Source organism: Nicotiana tabacum, chromosome 11 (genome assembly GCF_000715075.1).
Source record: "Nicotiana tabacum cultivar K326 chromosome 11, ASM71507v2, whole genome shotgun sequence".
Classification (NCBI taxonomy): Eukaryota; Viridiplantae; Streptophyta; class Magnoliopsida; order Solanales; family Solanaceae; genus Nicotiana; species Nicotiana tabacum.
Window position 1 is genome coordinate 160,686,685 of NC_134090.1, and position 14,774 is coordinate 160,701,458.

General features: G+C 35.4%; 2 protein-coding genes across 3 annotated transcripts; one reads left to right on the forward strand and one right to left on the reverse strand.

Annotated features, from left to right (window-relative positions):
• The first annotated feature begins 395 nt into the window (after positions 1–395).
• Positions 396–4,573, forward strand: LOC107831272 (FBD-associated F-box protein At5g38590-like). Of its 2 annotated transcripts, XM_016659027.2 has the most exons (6): positions 396–512; positions 800–853; positions 928–1,839; positions 1,918–2,061; positions 4,137–4,264; positions 4,340–4,573. In XM_016659027.2, exons 1-6 carry the CDS (start codon positions 411–413, stop codon positions 4,425–4,427), a joined length of 1,428 nt encoding a protein of 475 aa, XP_016514513.2. In that variant the 5' UTR covers positions 396–410; the 3' UTR covers positions 4,428–4,573. The 2 variants fall into 2 exon arrangements, with proteins under 2 accessions (XP_016514513.2, XP_016514512.2); XM_016659026.2 differs by having other exon boundaries at positions 4,137–4,573.
• Positions 4,574–7,452: 2,879 nt separating this feature from the next.
• On the reverse strand, positions 7,453–14,122 carry LOC107831273 (putative MO25-like protein At5g47540). The gene is made up of 4 exons (XM_075225639.1): positions 14,015–14,122; positions 8,093–8,137; positions 7,872–8,006; positions 7,453–7,793 (listed from the first exon to the last, which is right to left on the reverse strand). The coding sequence occupies exons 1-3, from the start codon at positions 14,069–14,071 to the stop codon at positions 7,878–7,880; spliced, it is 231 nt and encodes a 76-aa protein (XP_075081740.1). The 5' UTR covers positions 14,072–14,122; the 3' UTR covers positions 7,453–7,793; positions 7,872–7,877.
• Between the last annotated feature and the right edge of the window lie 652 nt (positions 14,123–14,774).

The window sequence follows — 14,774 nt, forward strand, 5'->3', positions numbered from 1 at the left end:
ACATGGTTCTAAAACATGGGTCAAGTTGGTTGGGTTATAACCCATTTTTAGCCCATCTTGACCCAGCCCATCTTAGCCCGAATACACTTTGGGCTGGGTTGGGCAATGACCCATTTATTGACCTAACCATCTTAACCCGCCCAAATTCAGCCTAACCCGCCCATTTACCACCCCTATTATATGAACACTGCTTTTGGTTCAGTCTATGTAAGATCTGGTTTTCTCTCTTTCCCTTATATTTTTTGAACACTCCATTTGTTTCGAAAAATTTTAATTTGTGTCTCATACAACTGACACTAATTGTATGAGGCAATTTTTTTGCCTCACAGTTTTGTGGTCCCAGATTTATGTGGACCCAGAAATATAAGATTGGGATCCACAAATTTGTGAGACAAAAAGTAGCCAGTTGTATGACACACAAAATAAAATTTCTCGTTTGTTTCCGAAGAGCAATCTTTGTTCTTTCAATCGAAAAAGATCATTCGTCTTTGTTCTGCTCCTTTTCTTCCCAGGTAAGTGTATTTCAGTTTTAATTTCTACTCAAATCTATATATTAGTCTTCTGACCTTGAGCTCCTTTTTCTCTTTCTTTTTAAAAATAACTCTTTGCACAATTTAATACGCACACACAAACACAGTAATCAAGACTCCTCTTTTCCCCTACCTATTTGTACTTGTAATCCAAATTTCTGTAATCAAGACTCCTTTTTTTGTTTTGAGAGCACTGATTGACTCTGGTGGTTGGAAGAAGAAAGAAAAATTTAAACTTTTATCTCATTCCGTTAATTGTTGTGCTGCAGGAGACTCTCATGGCGAAAAGACCGCAGCTTTCCAATAATTTTGCTCTAAAGAAGGTAAATCCTACTACAAGATTTGTGCTACTATTCTTTTCTCATTGATTGGTTTGATGAAACTTGTATATTTCTAGTGTTCAAGACGAGCTTGCACTGCAAAGGATCGCATTAGTCAGTTGCCTGATGATATTCTGGTACATATACTGTCTTTCCTTAGCGTTAAGGAAGCAGCAGACACCAGTGTCCTCTCCAAGCGGTGGTTACCCTTGTGGAGATATGTTCCTCGGCTTGATTTTGATGCTACCAAACAATTGGGTGAAGTAGCAGTGCATGAAAAGCTTCAGAAAAGGTACATGAAGAAGTATGTGAGATGGGTCAACCGTACTTTGCGAATGTGTAAAGCTCAAAGATTAGACCTATTTCGTGTTCGTTTTGACTTAAACGAACTTGCCCAGCATGATATTGACAAGTGGCTTGAGTTTGCCTTTTCTAGGCAAGTTCAAAGGCTAGAGTTAGACTTGTTAGAAGGTGGGGAGAGGATTCAAGCTTCAGATTATTGCTATACGTTTCCAGCGCAGCTCCTTGGTCTCAATCATTGTGCTGGTCAGCCTCAGTCAAACAATGTCCACAAGTTGCCACCTCTTTGGCATAATTTTAAGTCTGTAAAGGTACTGTTATTTAAGTCAGTACATGTGACAGGTGAAGTTCTTGAGTTCTTTCTGCACAATTGTCCATTTGTTGAAGAAATGGTAGTTCATGGATCGGGAACTCTGGTTAATTTGGAAGTTGTTGGTCCTTCCCTCAAGTTGAAACACTTGGAGATATGGTTCTGCCTTGGTTTAAAATCACTTAAAATTTGTGATACAAACATCGTAACACTTAGGACTTCATCAGCCCACAAATTATTGCTTTCAAATGTTCCAATGCTGATTGAGGTAGACGTTGGGGGTCACCCGTTCCGGCATATTTTGGATACCATAATGCCTCGGGGTTCCTGCATACTCTCTCAGCTGGAGGTCCTTAAAATACATGCTTATGGGGGATTGGTCAGTCTACAAAAATTTGAAATGTCAATATACCTTTACTTTGCTTGTACTAACTGGTGTGTTTTAAATATTTCCCAGGAGTACTTGGAGCATTACAAGTTCCCTCAACTCGCCAAGCTCAAGAAATTTGTCGTAGAAGTTTTAGCAAAGGAAGACATGAGTGTCTTAGGTTGCACACATGTCATAGGGGCTGCTCCACAGTTGAAGGAATTTGAGTTGAAGGTAAGTGTCAAGTCTGATTTGATCATTTCGAGTTCTGGTTCAAGAAATTAGTGCTGATTTTGCTTGTATACTGTAATTGAGTTACATCACACGTCAAGCTCGAATAAAATAGGTTATGACAATCTGGACATGAATGTGTGTTACTTAATAGGTGCTGTCTCTTTGAAGAGGGAAGTTGACCCTTTTTTTATATAGTAAAATGGTGAAATAGAAAAAATATAGTAAAAATTTAATAGAACCCTTTTTTCTTCATGGGTACTTTCACTGACTCCAGCTATTTCTTTGGTAAACCTATTTCAATTTTGAAAGTTCCCAGTGGATTCCAATGCCATCTCAAGTTTTCAATGCATATGACCTGGTATGGGATGAACCAAGTAATCATTTTTATCCGTTCTGCAGCCTATTTGATAGGATCCTTTAATAGATCTTTCAATTTGATATGAAGTACTTAGTAGACATCTAATTCGACGATTATGTCTTTTCCAGCACGTTAGACATTTTTTCAGTTCTTGTGTATTGGCCTAGGAAAAATAAAGGAAAGGGAAAGAGGTGGGGTAGCACTCGTTCATTCCCTGTGGAATCATTGATTTGAGGTATTGGATAACATTTGAAAATCTGTAAGTTAGCTCTTTGGATGTGCACGTGCTGGCATAAATATGACGGTTGAATATTAATCACTGGTTTAATGGCTTCCAAAATTCTTTCATTATGACTTCCTTGGCTTAAGCCCTTTTGGTAGAATATTAACCCGAAGTGTGATCATAGTAGGGCTGTGCATGGATTAGATCGGATGGGATTTAGCACATTTCGGATTTCGGATTCCATGCAATCCAAATCTGATCCGAATTAATATTGGATCAGATTGGATTTTAAACTTCAGATCGATTAATATTTTGAATTTTTCGGATTGGATTATACGTATTATTAAGAACTTTTTCTTTTATCCTTTTTTGCCTTTTTCCATTTGCGGTATTAGTTAGGTAAACAGATTAACTGCAAATCACCTTCACATGGCCACTTTTTCCAGCCAAAGATTCAGTAGTTTTCTGGATTGAAAGACAAATCTGAACAAGGATAAACAGCTAAGGACTAAGCCTTTGTTGTAGTGATGGGAACTAAAGTCAGATAGTGACTAGAGCTTCAACATAAACTAATTCTCCATGATTATAATGTTTAAATCTGCTTAAGATTGTAGGCCTCTTATTGTGAACTGGGTGTCAAAGTAAAATGTTGATATCTCTAAATACCAATAAACAGTGTGTATCATCGTTTGTCAAAGTGCCACACAGAGAAGAGACAGAGGAAGCGAGCAGCAATCTCGGACTCTCGGTCTGTCGGAGTTGTAACACAGAGAAGAGTAAAAGACTGAAATGAAATAGACCTAACCCTAAAATTAAAGTTGGTATTTATATTTGCCCTAATAGTTTCAGATTTCGGATTGGATCGGGTTAAAATTATACCATTCTGAATCCGATCAGAATATCCAAAATTTTAATAAACTAAATTCGGATCCGATCCAAATATCCTAAATCCGAAATTGAGCGGATTGGATTGGATTTCGGATATCCGATCCAAATGCACAGCCCTAATCATAGGCAGCATGTAGCTCTTTATTTGTTGCAGCCTGTAGATCTCAATTGTGATTTATCTAGGGCCTGCAAGGTTGGCCACAAGGCTGTGCTAGCTTATACTTGTGGTAGGTTAGTTCTTTGAACGAGTTAATAAAATTATGGTGATAGTTATGAGTTTGACATGAACACCAAGTGATAAGTCACTTATGTCTTAATTCGTGACCTTATTTCTGGGCTTGTTTTAGAATTTGCTTTTTTTTCTTTTCTTTTCAAGTGATAATGGGCAACTTATAGATGATGATTGCAAAATGTTGAATTTGTCAACTCGAGAACGAGTTATGTTATGTGGTACTGGGAGCAGTCAAACAGGGCTAATAGGTTTATAAAAACCAAGTCCCTGGTGCTTTTGCTAGCCCTTGGAGATTTCTTGGTTATAAAAAAAAGCTCCATTTTCATATTCTCCTGATTTCTTTCTGTGGTTTAATTTTCTTATATGGATGGCAGTTATTGTGGGTCGACCCCTCGAGGTCAGAAAGAGAGTGTAGGAAGGCTGTAAGATGTCCACTCCATCACCTCAAAGTGCTCAGATTGTCTGGATATTATGGCCGCACTAGTGAAGTTGAACTCGTTAGGTATTTTCTGGAAAATGCTATGGTGCTTGAGAAAATCATCGTTGATCCTTCTACTCAGTATGTTCATCGTCACAGGGTGGCACCAGATGAAATTTTAAGAAATTTCGCTAAGCTGCAGCTTCAAGGTGAAGTACCTCCACATATTGAGTTGGTGATATTGTGAAAGTAAGTTAATTACGAAAATAATAATACTATATGTTATTTAAATTTTCTGCTAGAGAGGAAATGTGGTTTAATATAATGATTGTATGTATGATCTAATTTTTATATATAGAAATTTGCTTATCTTGACCTTATTTTCTAAGCTCCAAAGCTTTGGCATTCAACACTTTTTATGCATTTGTAAATTTCATAAACTAGTACGTAGGCCATCAATCAAAGAGTTTAGCGTTTGACTTCTCCAGGATTAAAGACTGGAGGCTATTTATATATGTTTTCTCTTTACCCAAACAAATACTAATGGTGGCTGAATTTTATAATTGAAGAAATATTATATCAATTAGGCGTCGGAGAATTTGAGCTAGTTTAAAAATTACTATTGAGTCAACTAAAACAGTTTTCTTTTTTCGCTTCTAAAAGTTATGCTAACCACTTCTTTGTTTTTTTTTATAAGAAAAGAAATGTTAATCGTCAATAAAATTACTGCTTATAGTTTTGGCCAATCTAAAATAATCTTTTTTATCAGCTATTGTTGTGTGATCTTCTCCCTCCAAATTGGGAAAATCCTTGATATATTGAAATATTTAGATGTTATGGTGAGTGTGGAGTGTTATTCTAATGAGTTCCACTAGATGTTCCGCTATGTGAACTTGAAACATAACCTTTTCTTTAGGATCTCAGGAAATCATGTAAATTAGTTATCAATTGGGTTTTTCTTTTATCCTTCTGTACTTTAACTGGCTTTTTCTTTTTCACCTGAAATTCTAAGTTTGATTCGTCCATTTTGTCTGTGTTTGTCTTTTGTTGTTTTGGCGTAATCCTTTCTCTTGGAAATCTCGAAATGAGTATCTTTTCTTAAACTTTACCGAAATGCTGTAAAAGATACTCAAAATTTGTTGTTCAACAATGGAAAATGTGGTGTATTATTTTGAATCGAACTATTAACGGAATGAATGCACCTTTTTTTTCTTGCATATTTAACTATATTTATTACTCCTATATATAAGGAAATGTAATTGAAGTAATTACTCCCATATTTAACTATATTTATTACTCCTATATATAAGAGATCAGCTACATGTAGTATTCAATAACATGGAAGATGCACCTGCTGATACAATCATCATATCATCATCACCACCACCAGCACCAGCTGTCGAAATCTGCACTCGTCTAAGACAAATTAAAGCAGGGATGTTGGGACCTGAGATCAAGCAGAAGTGCCGTTGATGATAGCATCCGTATTAGAAATATAGGATTCCCCATCTTCCATGGTTGTGTCCATAGACATCTCTCTAAAACTCATCTTTTTCTATTTTAATAAATTGCTGGAGTCACCCTTCTAATTCGCTTAAAAAAGAGTGACTATCTACTGGAAAAGCCATGAATCCTCTAACGTTCATTGCAGCTTCTAATAGGTCTTTTCCTATTACGAGTGATTTGCACTAATAAGACACTTTGGTGCCCACTCTTGATTTTTTGACTCTGCAAGCTCCATTCACGCAACTTCAAATTTAGTAAGTGTTACCCCTCGCTTGTCCCATAGGCAACCCTGTTGACTTTTGATTTTAAAGGTTTAATTGATTCAGAAAACAATTATCTATCCATATTATTCATTAGAAAATAAGTTGGATAATAATTTTTTTTAAAATGGATCAAATATAGATAAGATCCATACTATTCCCTTAAAAATGAATAACCAATGGGTTTAACTTTTACATTTACTAAGACTGAAAGTTGGGGTTCCTCAAGTTTGGAAGACTATCATATCAAAAAGCCATGGATAATATGGATATTCATATTATCTAGTTAAAATAGCACGGTCTAGCTAGTTTTCGGACTGGTCATTCAAAAATAGTCAGCGTTTGCCAAGTCAATGAAAAATAGCCGCTATTTTGCTGCAACATAGACCGGTCCAGCATAATATATTGGAGTTTGGTGCATCTGTGTATGAACTTCCAGTATATTATGCTCGACCGGTATATTATACTGGCACTCCAGTATATTATGCTGGAGTATTTTTCTAGATTTTGAACAATATTTTCGTTCAAATTTATCTTTACATGAAAAGTGGCTAATTTCGATTACTTTTGAAACTGTGGTTATTTTTGAATGACCACTTGTAAATCTGGCTATTTTTGAATTTCTCCCAATAAAAGTTTCTATATTATCCGCCAGTTAACCCATTTTTTATTTATATTAAATATGGGTTGGATCAGATAACTTAACCATTTTTGCATTACCCATTTCGTCTCGCCCATATCCAATCTGTCTCGCCTATTTGCCACCCTACTCATGAGGTAGGGAGGGGGGGGGGGGTCAGAAAATCAAGGACATCCATTTTCAAGGTCATTGGGTATAATTTCCTGCAAAACAATAGGAAATAGCCCAATCCAACATATTATAGGGTGCTGCCCTACCCCTTCAATACAAAGAGGCTGTGTTCCTTATTCCAAAGTTTCTGTGACCTCGCATCCTTATTTAATAAAGATCAAGATGAGTAGCACCAGGTAAGGTATCTCCCTCTGAAATCGCCAACATCAGTCTAAGTAGCTTAAATTTTTTAAGAAAAAGGTAGAGAAGGAAAGGTGGTTGACACCTACCTCAGTCTCGTTATGCCTTCGGAAAAATTACAAAACCCAAGTTTCATTAAGCAAACTTTCTCGCTTTCATGCTACTTACAAAACTATGTGTGTAATCTGCAAATAGACGCATTCTCCCTCTATATGTTAAGTTAACTACTTTTTTTATACACAAAATATAACACTTTATTTTTTACCTTTTTATCATCAAAACCATGCATCGTAAATCGTTTGGTTGGTCGCATAAATGAAAATGATCTGCCAATAATTATGCATACATAGTACTAAAGTACTCAGGTGGCTGCTTAAGGAAAAAAATATCAGCATAGCTAACTCAAATCAATGTTTGGTTGGCGATATTAAACTCTCTATAACTTATGCAATATTTGACTGGCAGTATTAAATCTAGAATAGCTAATACGCGCATATGTGTAGGGATAGACCAAGAAGTTCAGGAATCAGAACAGACGCTTATATTCTCCATATCCTTCAAAGAGGAGCAGCAGACTCTGATAAGTTCTTGGATAGATCATGGCGATCAGGAACAAGGACAAGTGACAAACAACCACGAAAAATAAGGCGACATTTAAATAGTTATTTCAAGAATTAAGACTAATAATTCAGTAAAATATCGTCCAGTGAGAAAACACCCTCTTTCATTTACACATACAACAACATCACCTGATAGTTGAGGAACTACCTAGTCTGAGTTCAAGAGAGTTCCTTGGTTTCAAGAGCTGCAATTTCTTTGACAACCTGCGTTTTCTCAGCCTCAAACTGCTTATCCTCTGCAGATAAAGTTAGGAAAATTATGAGGCATTCTTTCACAAGATACAGCTCTGTATTCATATTTATTGTGCATGTACCTATTCTTAATCGATATCTACTGTGTACGTATCTTTGTCAGTCTTAAAATCAGCAAAGAGGCGCAGGAGCTTGCTTCTGCTAGCGACAAGGATGCTAACAATATCTGGAGGCTTGTTCTGGTTTGCAGCAAATAACTGCAGAACTTGAAAGTCAGAGAAAAAGCCGCTGCTAATGAAACAATCAGCAGACATGGTAAAAATATTAAATCAATAGAGAATACCTTGAAAACATGGAATGCTTCTATCTGGATACTCTTGCTTGACTCCTGCAAAAGTAGTAATCAAGCAATCAACAAAACTTGACAGCAATTTAAGAAGATAATTTAATAAGGTCATCAGCTAAAGTGATGGGGAAAGGAGCCGCACGACTTTCTCTATCCTCGTATAACATACCACTCTGCCCTAATGCTGCACTGTGGGCCGGTCCCGAACCGGACCGACCGGGCCCGCGGTCTTAACGGGCCTCACGGGCCTAGTGGGCCGGTCCTGGTGGGCCGGTCCTAGCGGTCTCTTAAAGCCCGAGGCGGGCTGGTCTTCCTTGGTAAGCCCACGAGCCCGGGACCGGCTGGCGGGCCTGGTCCGGGCCTAACAGCTATAAATTTTTTTTTTTTCTTTTTTAAAAAACAGCCCAACGGCCATATTTAAAAAGTAGCCGTTTGGGGCTTTTTTTGACCGTTTGGTAGTTTAGAAAATGGCCATTTGACCCCCAAACTTTATTTTAACCCCAAACTTTATATAATTACATTTTTCCTCATTTCTCAACTATAAATACCCCCTCATTCTTTCATTTTTATTCACCAATTCATCAATATCTCTCAATCTCTCTACTACAATTACTTAATTTATTGTTGAAATTTCGTAAAAAATTGTGAAGTTATTGAATTGAAGTTTTCAAGTGTTCAACGATTTTCAATTTTCAAGAAGTTGTTCGACAATCCGGTAAACTCGTTTCAACTCTTACGTTTTAAGAATATATTTTTATGTGGTTTAGTTTGCATAATTATAATTAATATGACATTTTCTTTGAAAAAAATGTTTGGTAAAGGAAAAGATAAAACCGGTGAAAGTAGTGGCCAACCAACTACCCTTCCCCCGGCTCCCCGACCTAGAAAAGATAAGCAAATTGAAAGTAGTCGCCAACCTAGACGTCCCCCTCCTTCCGTAATTCTTGATAGTGATCACCCTTGTTTTCAATTTACCGATAGTGAATTTTGCCATAATGTTGCACCAGGTGAAAGATTAGATGATGAAATTATGAATGCTCTTTATCCTAATGAAACTATCTTAGAAAATAATGAGGAAAATGAGGATGATGATGAAACCCAAGCACCGGATTTAGATGATACACCTACTAGTCCTCTTAATAACCCAACTGATGCACCGGCCGACCCACCTGTAGAAACTCCTACTTTTAATAGAGAACCTGCTAAACGCCTAGAAACATCATTAGTTTGGAATTTTTTTACTCAAGTAAGAGAACAAAATAAGGCTAAGTGTAAAACTTGTGGGAAATTAATGGCGCATAAATATACTGGAGATCGTAGCGGCACAGGTAGTTTGACTAGGCACATAAAAACACACCCTAGAGATAAGGCTAGATTTTTTCAAATGAAAGCGCAGCTAGAAGGGACAAGTGTAGATTCTGCGGTTAACCCTAGTACAGGTTCAAATCTAGTTCAACCAGGAATTAACACTGTCACCGGAGGTATTTTATATTACGATCCAAATAGAGATCGTGAAGAATTAGCAAAGATGATTACTATTATGTGCTTACCTTATACTTTTGCTTCTAATCCTAATTGGGTTCATTATATTAGAAGAGTTTTTAATCCTACTTATAAAGGTTGGCCTCACGCAACAGTTAAGAGTGATATTTATAAATTCAAACATGAATATGAACAATATTTGCGGTATTTATTTACTCATATACCTAATCGGATTTCTATTACTACTGATATTGGTAGAAGTGGTAATGATTGTGATTATCTAACTGTTACAAGTCATTGGATAGATGAGGAATGGACAATGCAAAAACGCATAATTGCGTATAGAATAATTAATTCACGTCACACATGTAAGTTTATAGCTAACACTGTTGCAGATATTTGTAGATATTTTTGCTTTAGCGATAAAATAATGGCAATTTCTATGGATAATGCTTCTAGTAACACTAGTGCTATAGGCATGCTTACAACAACACTAAATCCTGCATTTACTAATATTTTCCATGTTAGATGTATTTGTCATATTTATCATTTAATTGTCGGTGATGGTATGCGAATTTTAAATATAGAAATTGAAAAGGTTAGAATGACTCTTAATTGACTTTTTTATTCAAACCGTAGAAGTAGACTTAGAGAGTATTTTAAAAAATATGATGAATATGGCCTTAGAGAAAGAAAGGTTCCTAAACCTTGCCCGACTAGATGGAATTGTATGTACGAAAGTTTAGTAGTTGCATATGAATATAGAAACCCAATTAATGCAACGTTTAATGCTCGGGTAGGTGGTGACGATGATGATGAAATACTTACTACTCAAGATTGAACGAATGTTAAAATTCTTTTAGATTTTTTAGAACATTTTCAAATTGCTATAAATGCATTTTCTAGGCAATATTATCCTACTATTTCAAACTGTTTAGTTTATATTGCAGCACTATGTGATTTGTTTGTTGAATTTTCGGAGGGTGGGAAAATTTATCAACTTGCTATAAATGCAATGAAAGAAAAGTTTAAAAAATATTTTTTCCCTATCCCTCTTATTTATGGTGTTGTTGCAATGTTAAATCCTACAATGAAATTAGGAGGTCCTCATTTTTGGTACTCAAATATTTATAAGGCTTTAGACCTTTCAAATGAGGAATTTGCTACACTTGCAGATGCAAAAGCCTCAATTAAAATTAATGCTCAAACAGTTTATAATGCTTATCAACTTGCCTTAGAGCATGCTAGGCCAAATATTTCAACCCCTACTTCGTCTAGCTCACAATCGTCTAAAAGAGCTGCGGGCTTAAAAGCTCTTAAATCTTGGACAGAGTTCAGGGGTTCTCAAGGTGATAATTATGATGAAACTTCACATCTAAATGAGCTTCAAGTTTATTTGTCTCAGGGACTTGAAAAGGAGAATTCAAACGGCTCTTTTGATCTTTTGGAATGGTGGAAGGCAAGGGAAAAACATTTTCCGGTTCTTGCAAGGATGGCTCGGGATATTTTATCAATTCAAGCTTCAACTGTTGCATCAGAGAGCGCTTTCAGTCAAGCAAGACTGCAAATAGGTGATCATAGAGCGTCTATGAGGGATAGCTTGGAAAAATCAATACTGTTTAGAGATTGGATCCGCTCTATGAGGGATAGCTTGGAAAAATCAGTACTGTTTAAAGATTGGATCCGCTCGGAAAGAAGAAACTTTGGAATTGCAGAATCACAATCGGCGATAGATGAAGCTTATGAAGAAATGATAGCGGAACTTGCGGAGGATTCGGCTTCGCCCGGAAGTGGTGATGAACAAGCTTCTTTTCCACCACCACCAATGCAACCTCCTCCGAACCTTGAAGGATTTATGAGATTTGTTAGAGATAATACATAGACTAATATGTAACTTGTATTTTGGCACATCTTCCTTATTTTTTTTCCTTTTAATGGTGGTATTAGTACCTTGTTGTGCTCATTCCATTGGGGGAAGGAAAACTAAGAAAGATTTGCCATTTTTGGTAATAAAAAATTATAAGACATACCCTTGAATATCTTTTTGCAATATTTCTTTGTCTTTACTTGGAAAAATATATAAGAGAATATATATACATAAGATACAATATATATACTACAAGAAAATATATAAGAGAATATATATACATAAGATACAATATATACTACAAGAAAATATATAAGAGAATATATATACATAAGATACAATATATATACTACAAGAAAATATATAAGAGAATATATATACATAAGATACAATATATATACTACAAGAAAATATATAAGAGAATATATATACATAAGATACAATATATACTACAAGAAAATATATAAGAGAATATATATACATAAGATACAATATATATACTACAAGAAAATATATAAGAGAATATATATACATAAGATACAATATAATATACTACAAGAAAATATATTATGCTACAATATATACATAATATACAATATATATACTACAAGAAAATATATTTATAAGCTACAATATATACATAAGATACAATATATATACTACAAGAAAATATATAAGAGAATATATATACATAAGATACAATATATACTACAAGAAAATATATAAGTAATAAGTTATAATATATATACATAAGATACAATATATATACATAAGATACAATATATATACTACAAGACAATATACAAGAGAATATATATACACATAACATACAATATATACTACAAGAAAATATATAAGAGGATATATATATACATAACATACAATATATACTACAAGACAATATACAAGAGAATATATATACATAACATACAATATATACTACAACAAAATATATAAGTAATAAGTTATAATATATATACATAAGATACAATATATATACTACAAGAAAATATATAAGAGAATATATATACATATCATACAATATATACTACAAGAAAATATATAAGGGGATATATATATACATAACATACAATATATACTACAAGACAATATACAATGAAATATATATACATAACATTCTATACTAGTATACTATATATATATATATATATTAATATGCTTCATGTTGTACTTTGTTATTAATTTATTATGCATGACAATTTAGTGTTTTACTATTGTTTTGTTATTTTTCTTTTTCGTCAAGCACTTTAATAATTAGATTTCTACATATATACTACATATATATTTTTAATATAGCCATGATACTACAATAAATTGCCTTACAAAAAAAAAAAAACCCCGCTAGGCCCGCGAAGCCCATGAGCCCGGCCCGTTTAGCCCAGGACCACATGGGCTTAGGCCCGTTACAGGCCGGTTCCACCCAGTGAGCCCACGAAGCCCGGGACCGCCAGATCTGGGACCGCCAGAGCCCAGGCCACGAAGCCCAGGCCCGCGAAGCCCGGCCCGTTTGGCCCACGAAGGCCCGGGCCCGGCCCAGAACCACACGTTGACTCGAACAATTCATTGTGGCAATTTGATACTGTTCACGTGAGTGAGTGAGTGATAAAATCAACTTCAAGTCTAGTTGTGCTAAGCAAAGAGTGGTGCATCTAATTTTACTCATTTCACAAGTTCACAATTTGTCCATTGGGTTGAGATGGACTTATCACACACAAAAACATGAACTGGTGCGGTGAAGCAGAATATCAACTGCCAAACTTTAACACAAGATTTACTTGTTCAGAATGTTGCTTTCTTAACTAATTAGTCTTTTACAGTTTCCCATATTCTACGATAGGCTTTCTAGTTGAGAGGGCAATAAAGCTTGAATACCATGGGAGACTAGGGCTCAAATCTCAGTAACAACAAAAAATTTGGTGATTCTTCTCATCTGTCTAAATATTGGCGGGCAAAGTTATCACGAAACCTTTGTTGGAGGTAACAGGAGACCGGTGGATTAGTCAAGGCGCTCGCAACTGGACATTTACACCACCATTATCCAAAGATTGATAGGCTTTTAAGTTATAATGGTGTTTTTTTTATTTAGTAAATTTTTTTTGGTTTTTTCTTTTGAAATATAAGGGTTTCATATAGCCGAACATAACTTGTTAGAATTGCAGTGCAGTTGTAATTTATTCAAAAATTACAAGGCACTTGTAGGCTAGTTATCAATAGTGGACCAACCCAAAGTTGACCCCTAGTATGCGTGGAATGTCACTGTATACCATTCTTGTACTGTATTAGCTCAATGTTGACCTGTCCAAATTACCTGCCCAATTGGCACCCATTAACTCTAGTCTTGTCTAACAATGAACTTGAATTGCACTATTGCAGCAAGGGTTTCATGATCAATATTATAAAGCCCCCACCACCCACAACATCGGAAGAGAACATAATTAAATAAAATACAGCAACAGAAACTTCAAGAGAATACAAGATTAAAGAAGAGAGTAGAATAACAGGAAGATAGGGCTGAAATAAGAATGATACGACCAAATATAGCTTAATACCCTGAGAAGATTCATAAGGATCCTTAAGTTGTCTCTTGAACTAACACAACGCGTCATTACTGCAGAATTCGAGTGGCCAAGCAGGATATCTCCCAACAGCTGCAACAGTAAAACAAACATCTTTAAATATGTAAAGAAAACAACCAAAAGAGATCTCCATCAGGCTACAAGTCACAATTGCCTGAACATAAATTGGAACAAATATGACAGATCTGAAAATAAATATCTCAATACACAGGAAAAGCTCTTCCACTTGTCACCTCAATAATAAATCTCTCAATGTTTTTGTGCTTTTTTCCTAAGCACTGATATCTTAATGCAATACCAAGAAAAACCATACTGGCCGACTTAGTTTAAAACCTGAAGGAGATTTAGTCAGACAAGAGTTAAAGAGCAATTAAGGCAAACCAGCAGCAATTCAAAATCTCAAAGATATGATCCATAGTTTGCTAAATAGAAGCTCAATAGACCTAAAATGGTACGAGGGAAACACCAATTCTCTAAAGCACATACCATGATTCTGCATGACCTGGAACATCGACTTCTGCCATACCATTGATAACTGTCAAGTAATATTGCGGTTTAGAAAAGGACAAAATATTCATTCTATTAACTTATCAAGAAAAGTGCAGCCGCATTGCATTAACCAACAATCAAAAAGCTTTTAAAGATGAGGTAATGAAACATTTGCGTAGACTTCAAAGATGTCGCATACCTCTCATCTCAGCAAAGCTTCAATTTGATAAGACATCATGAAGAG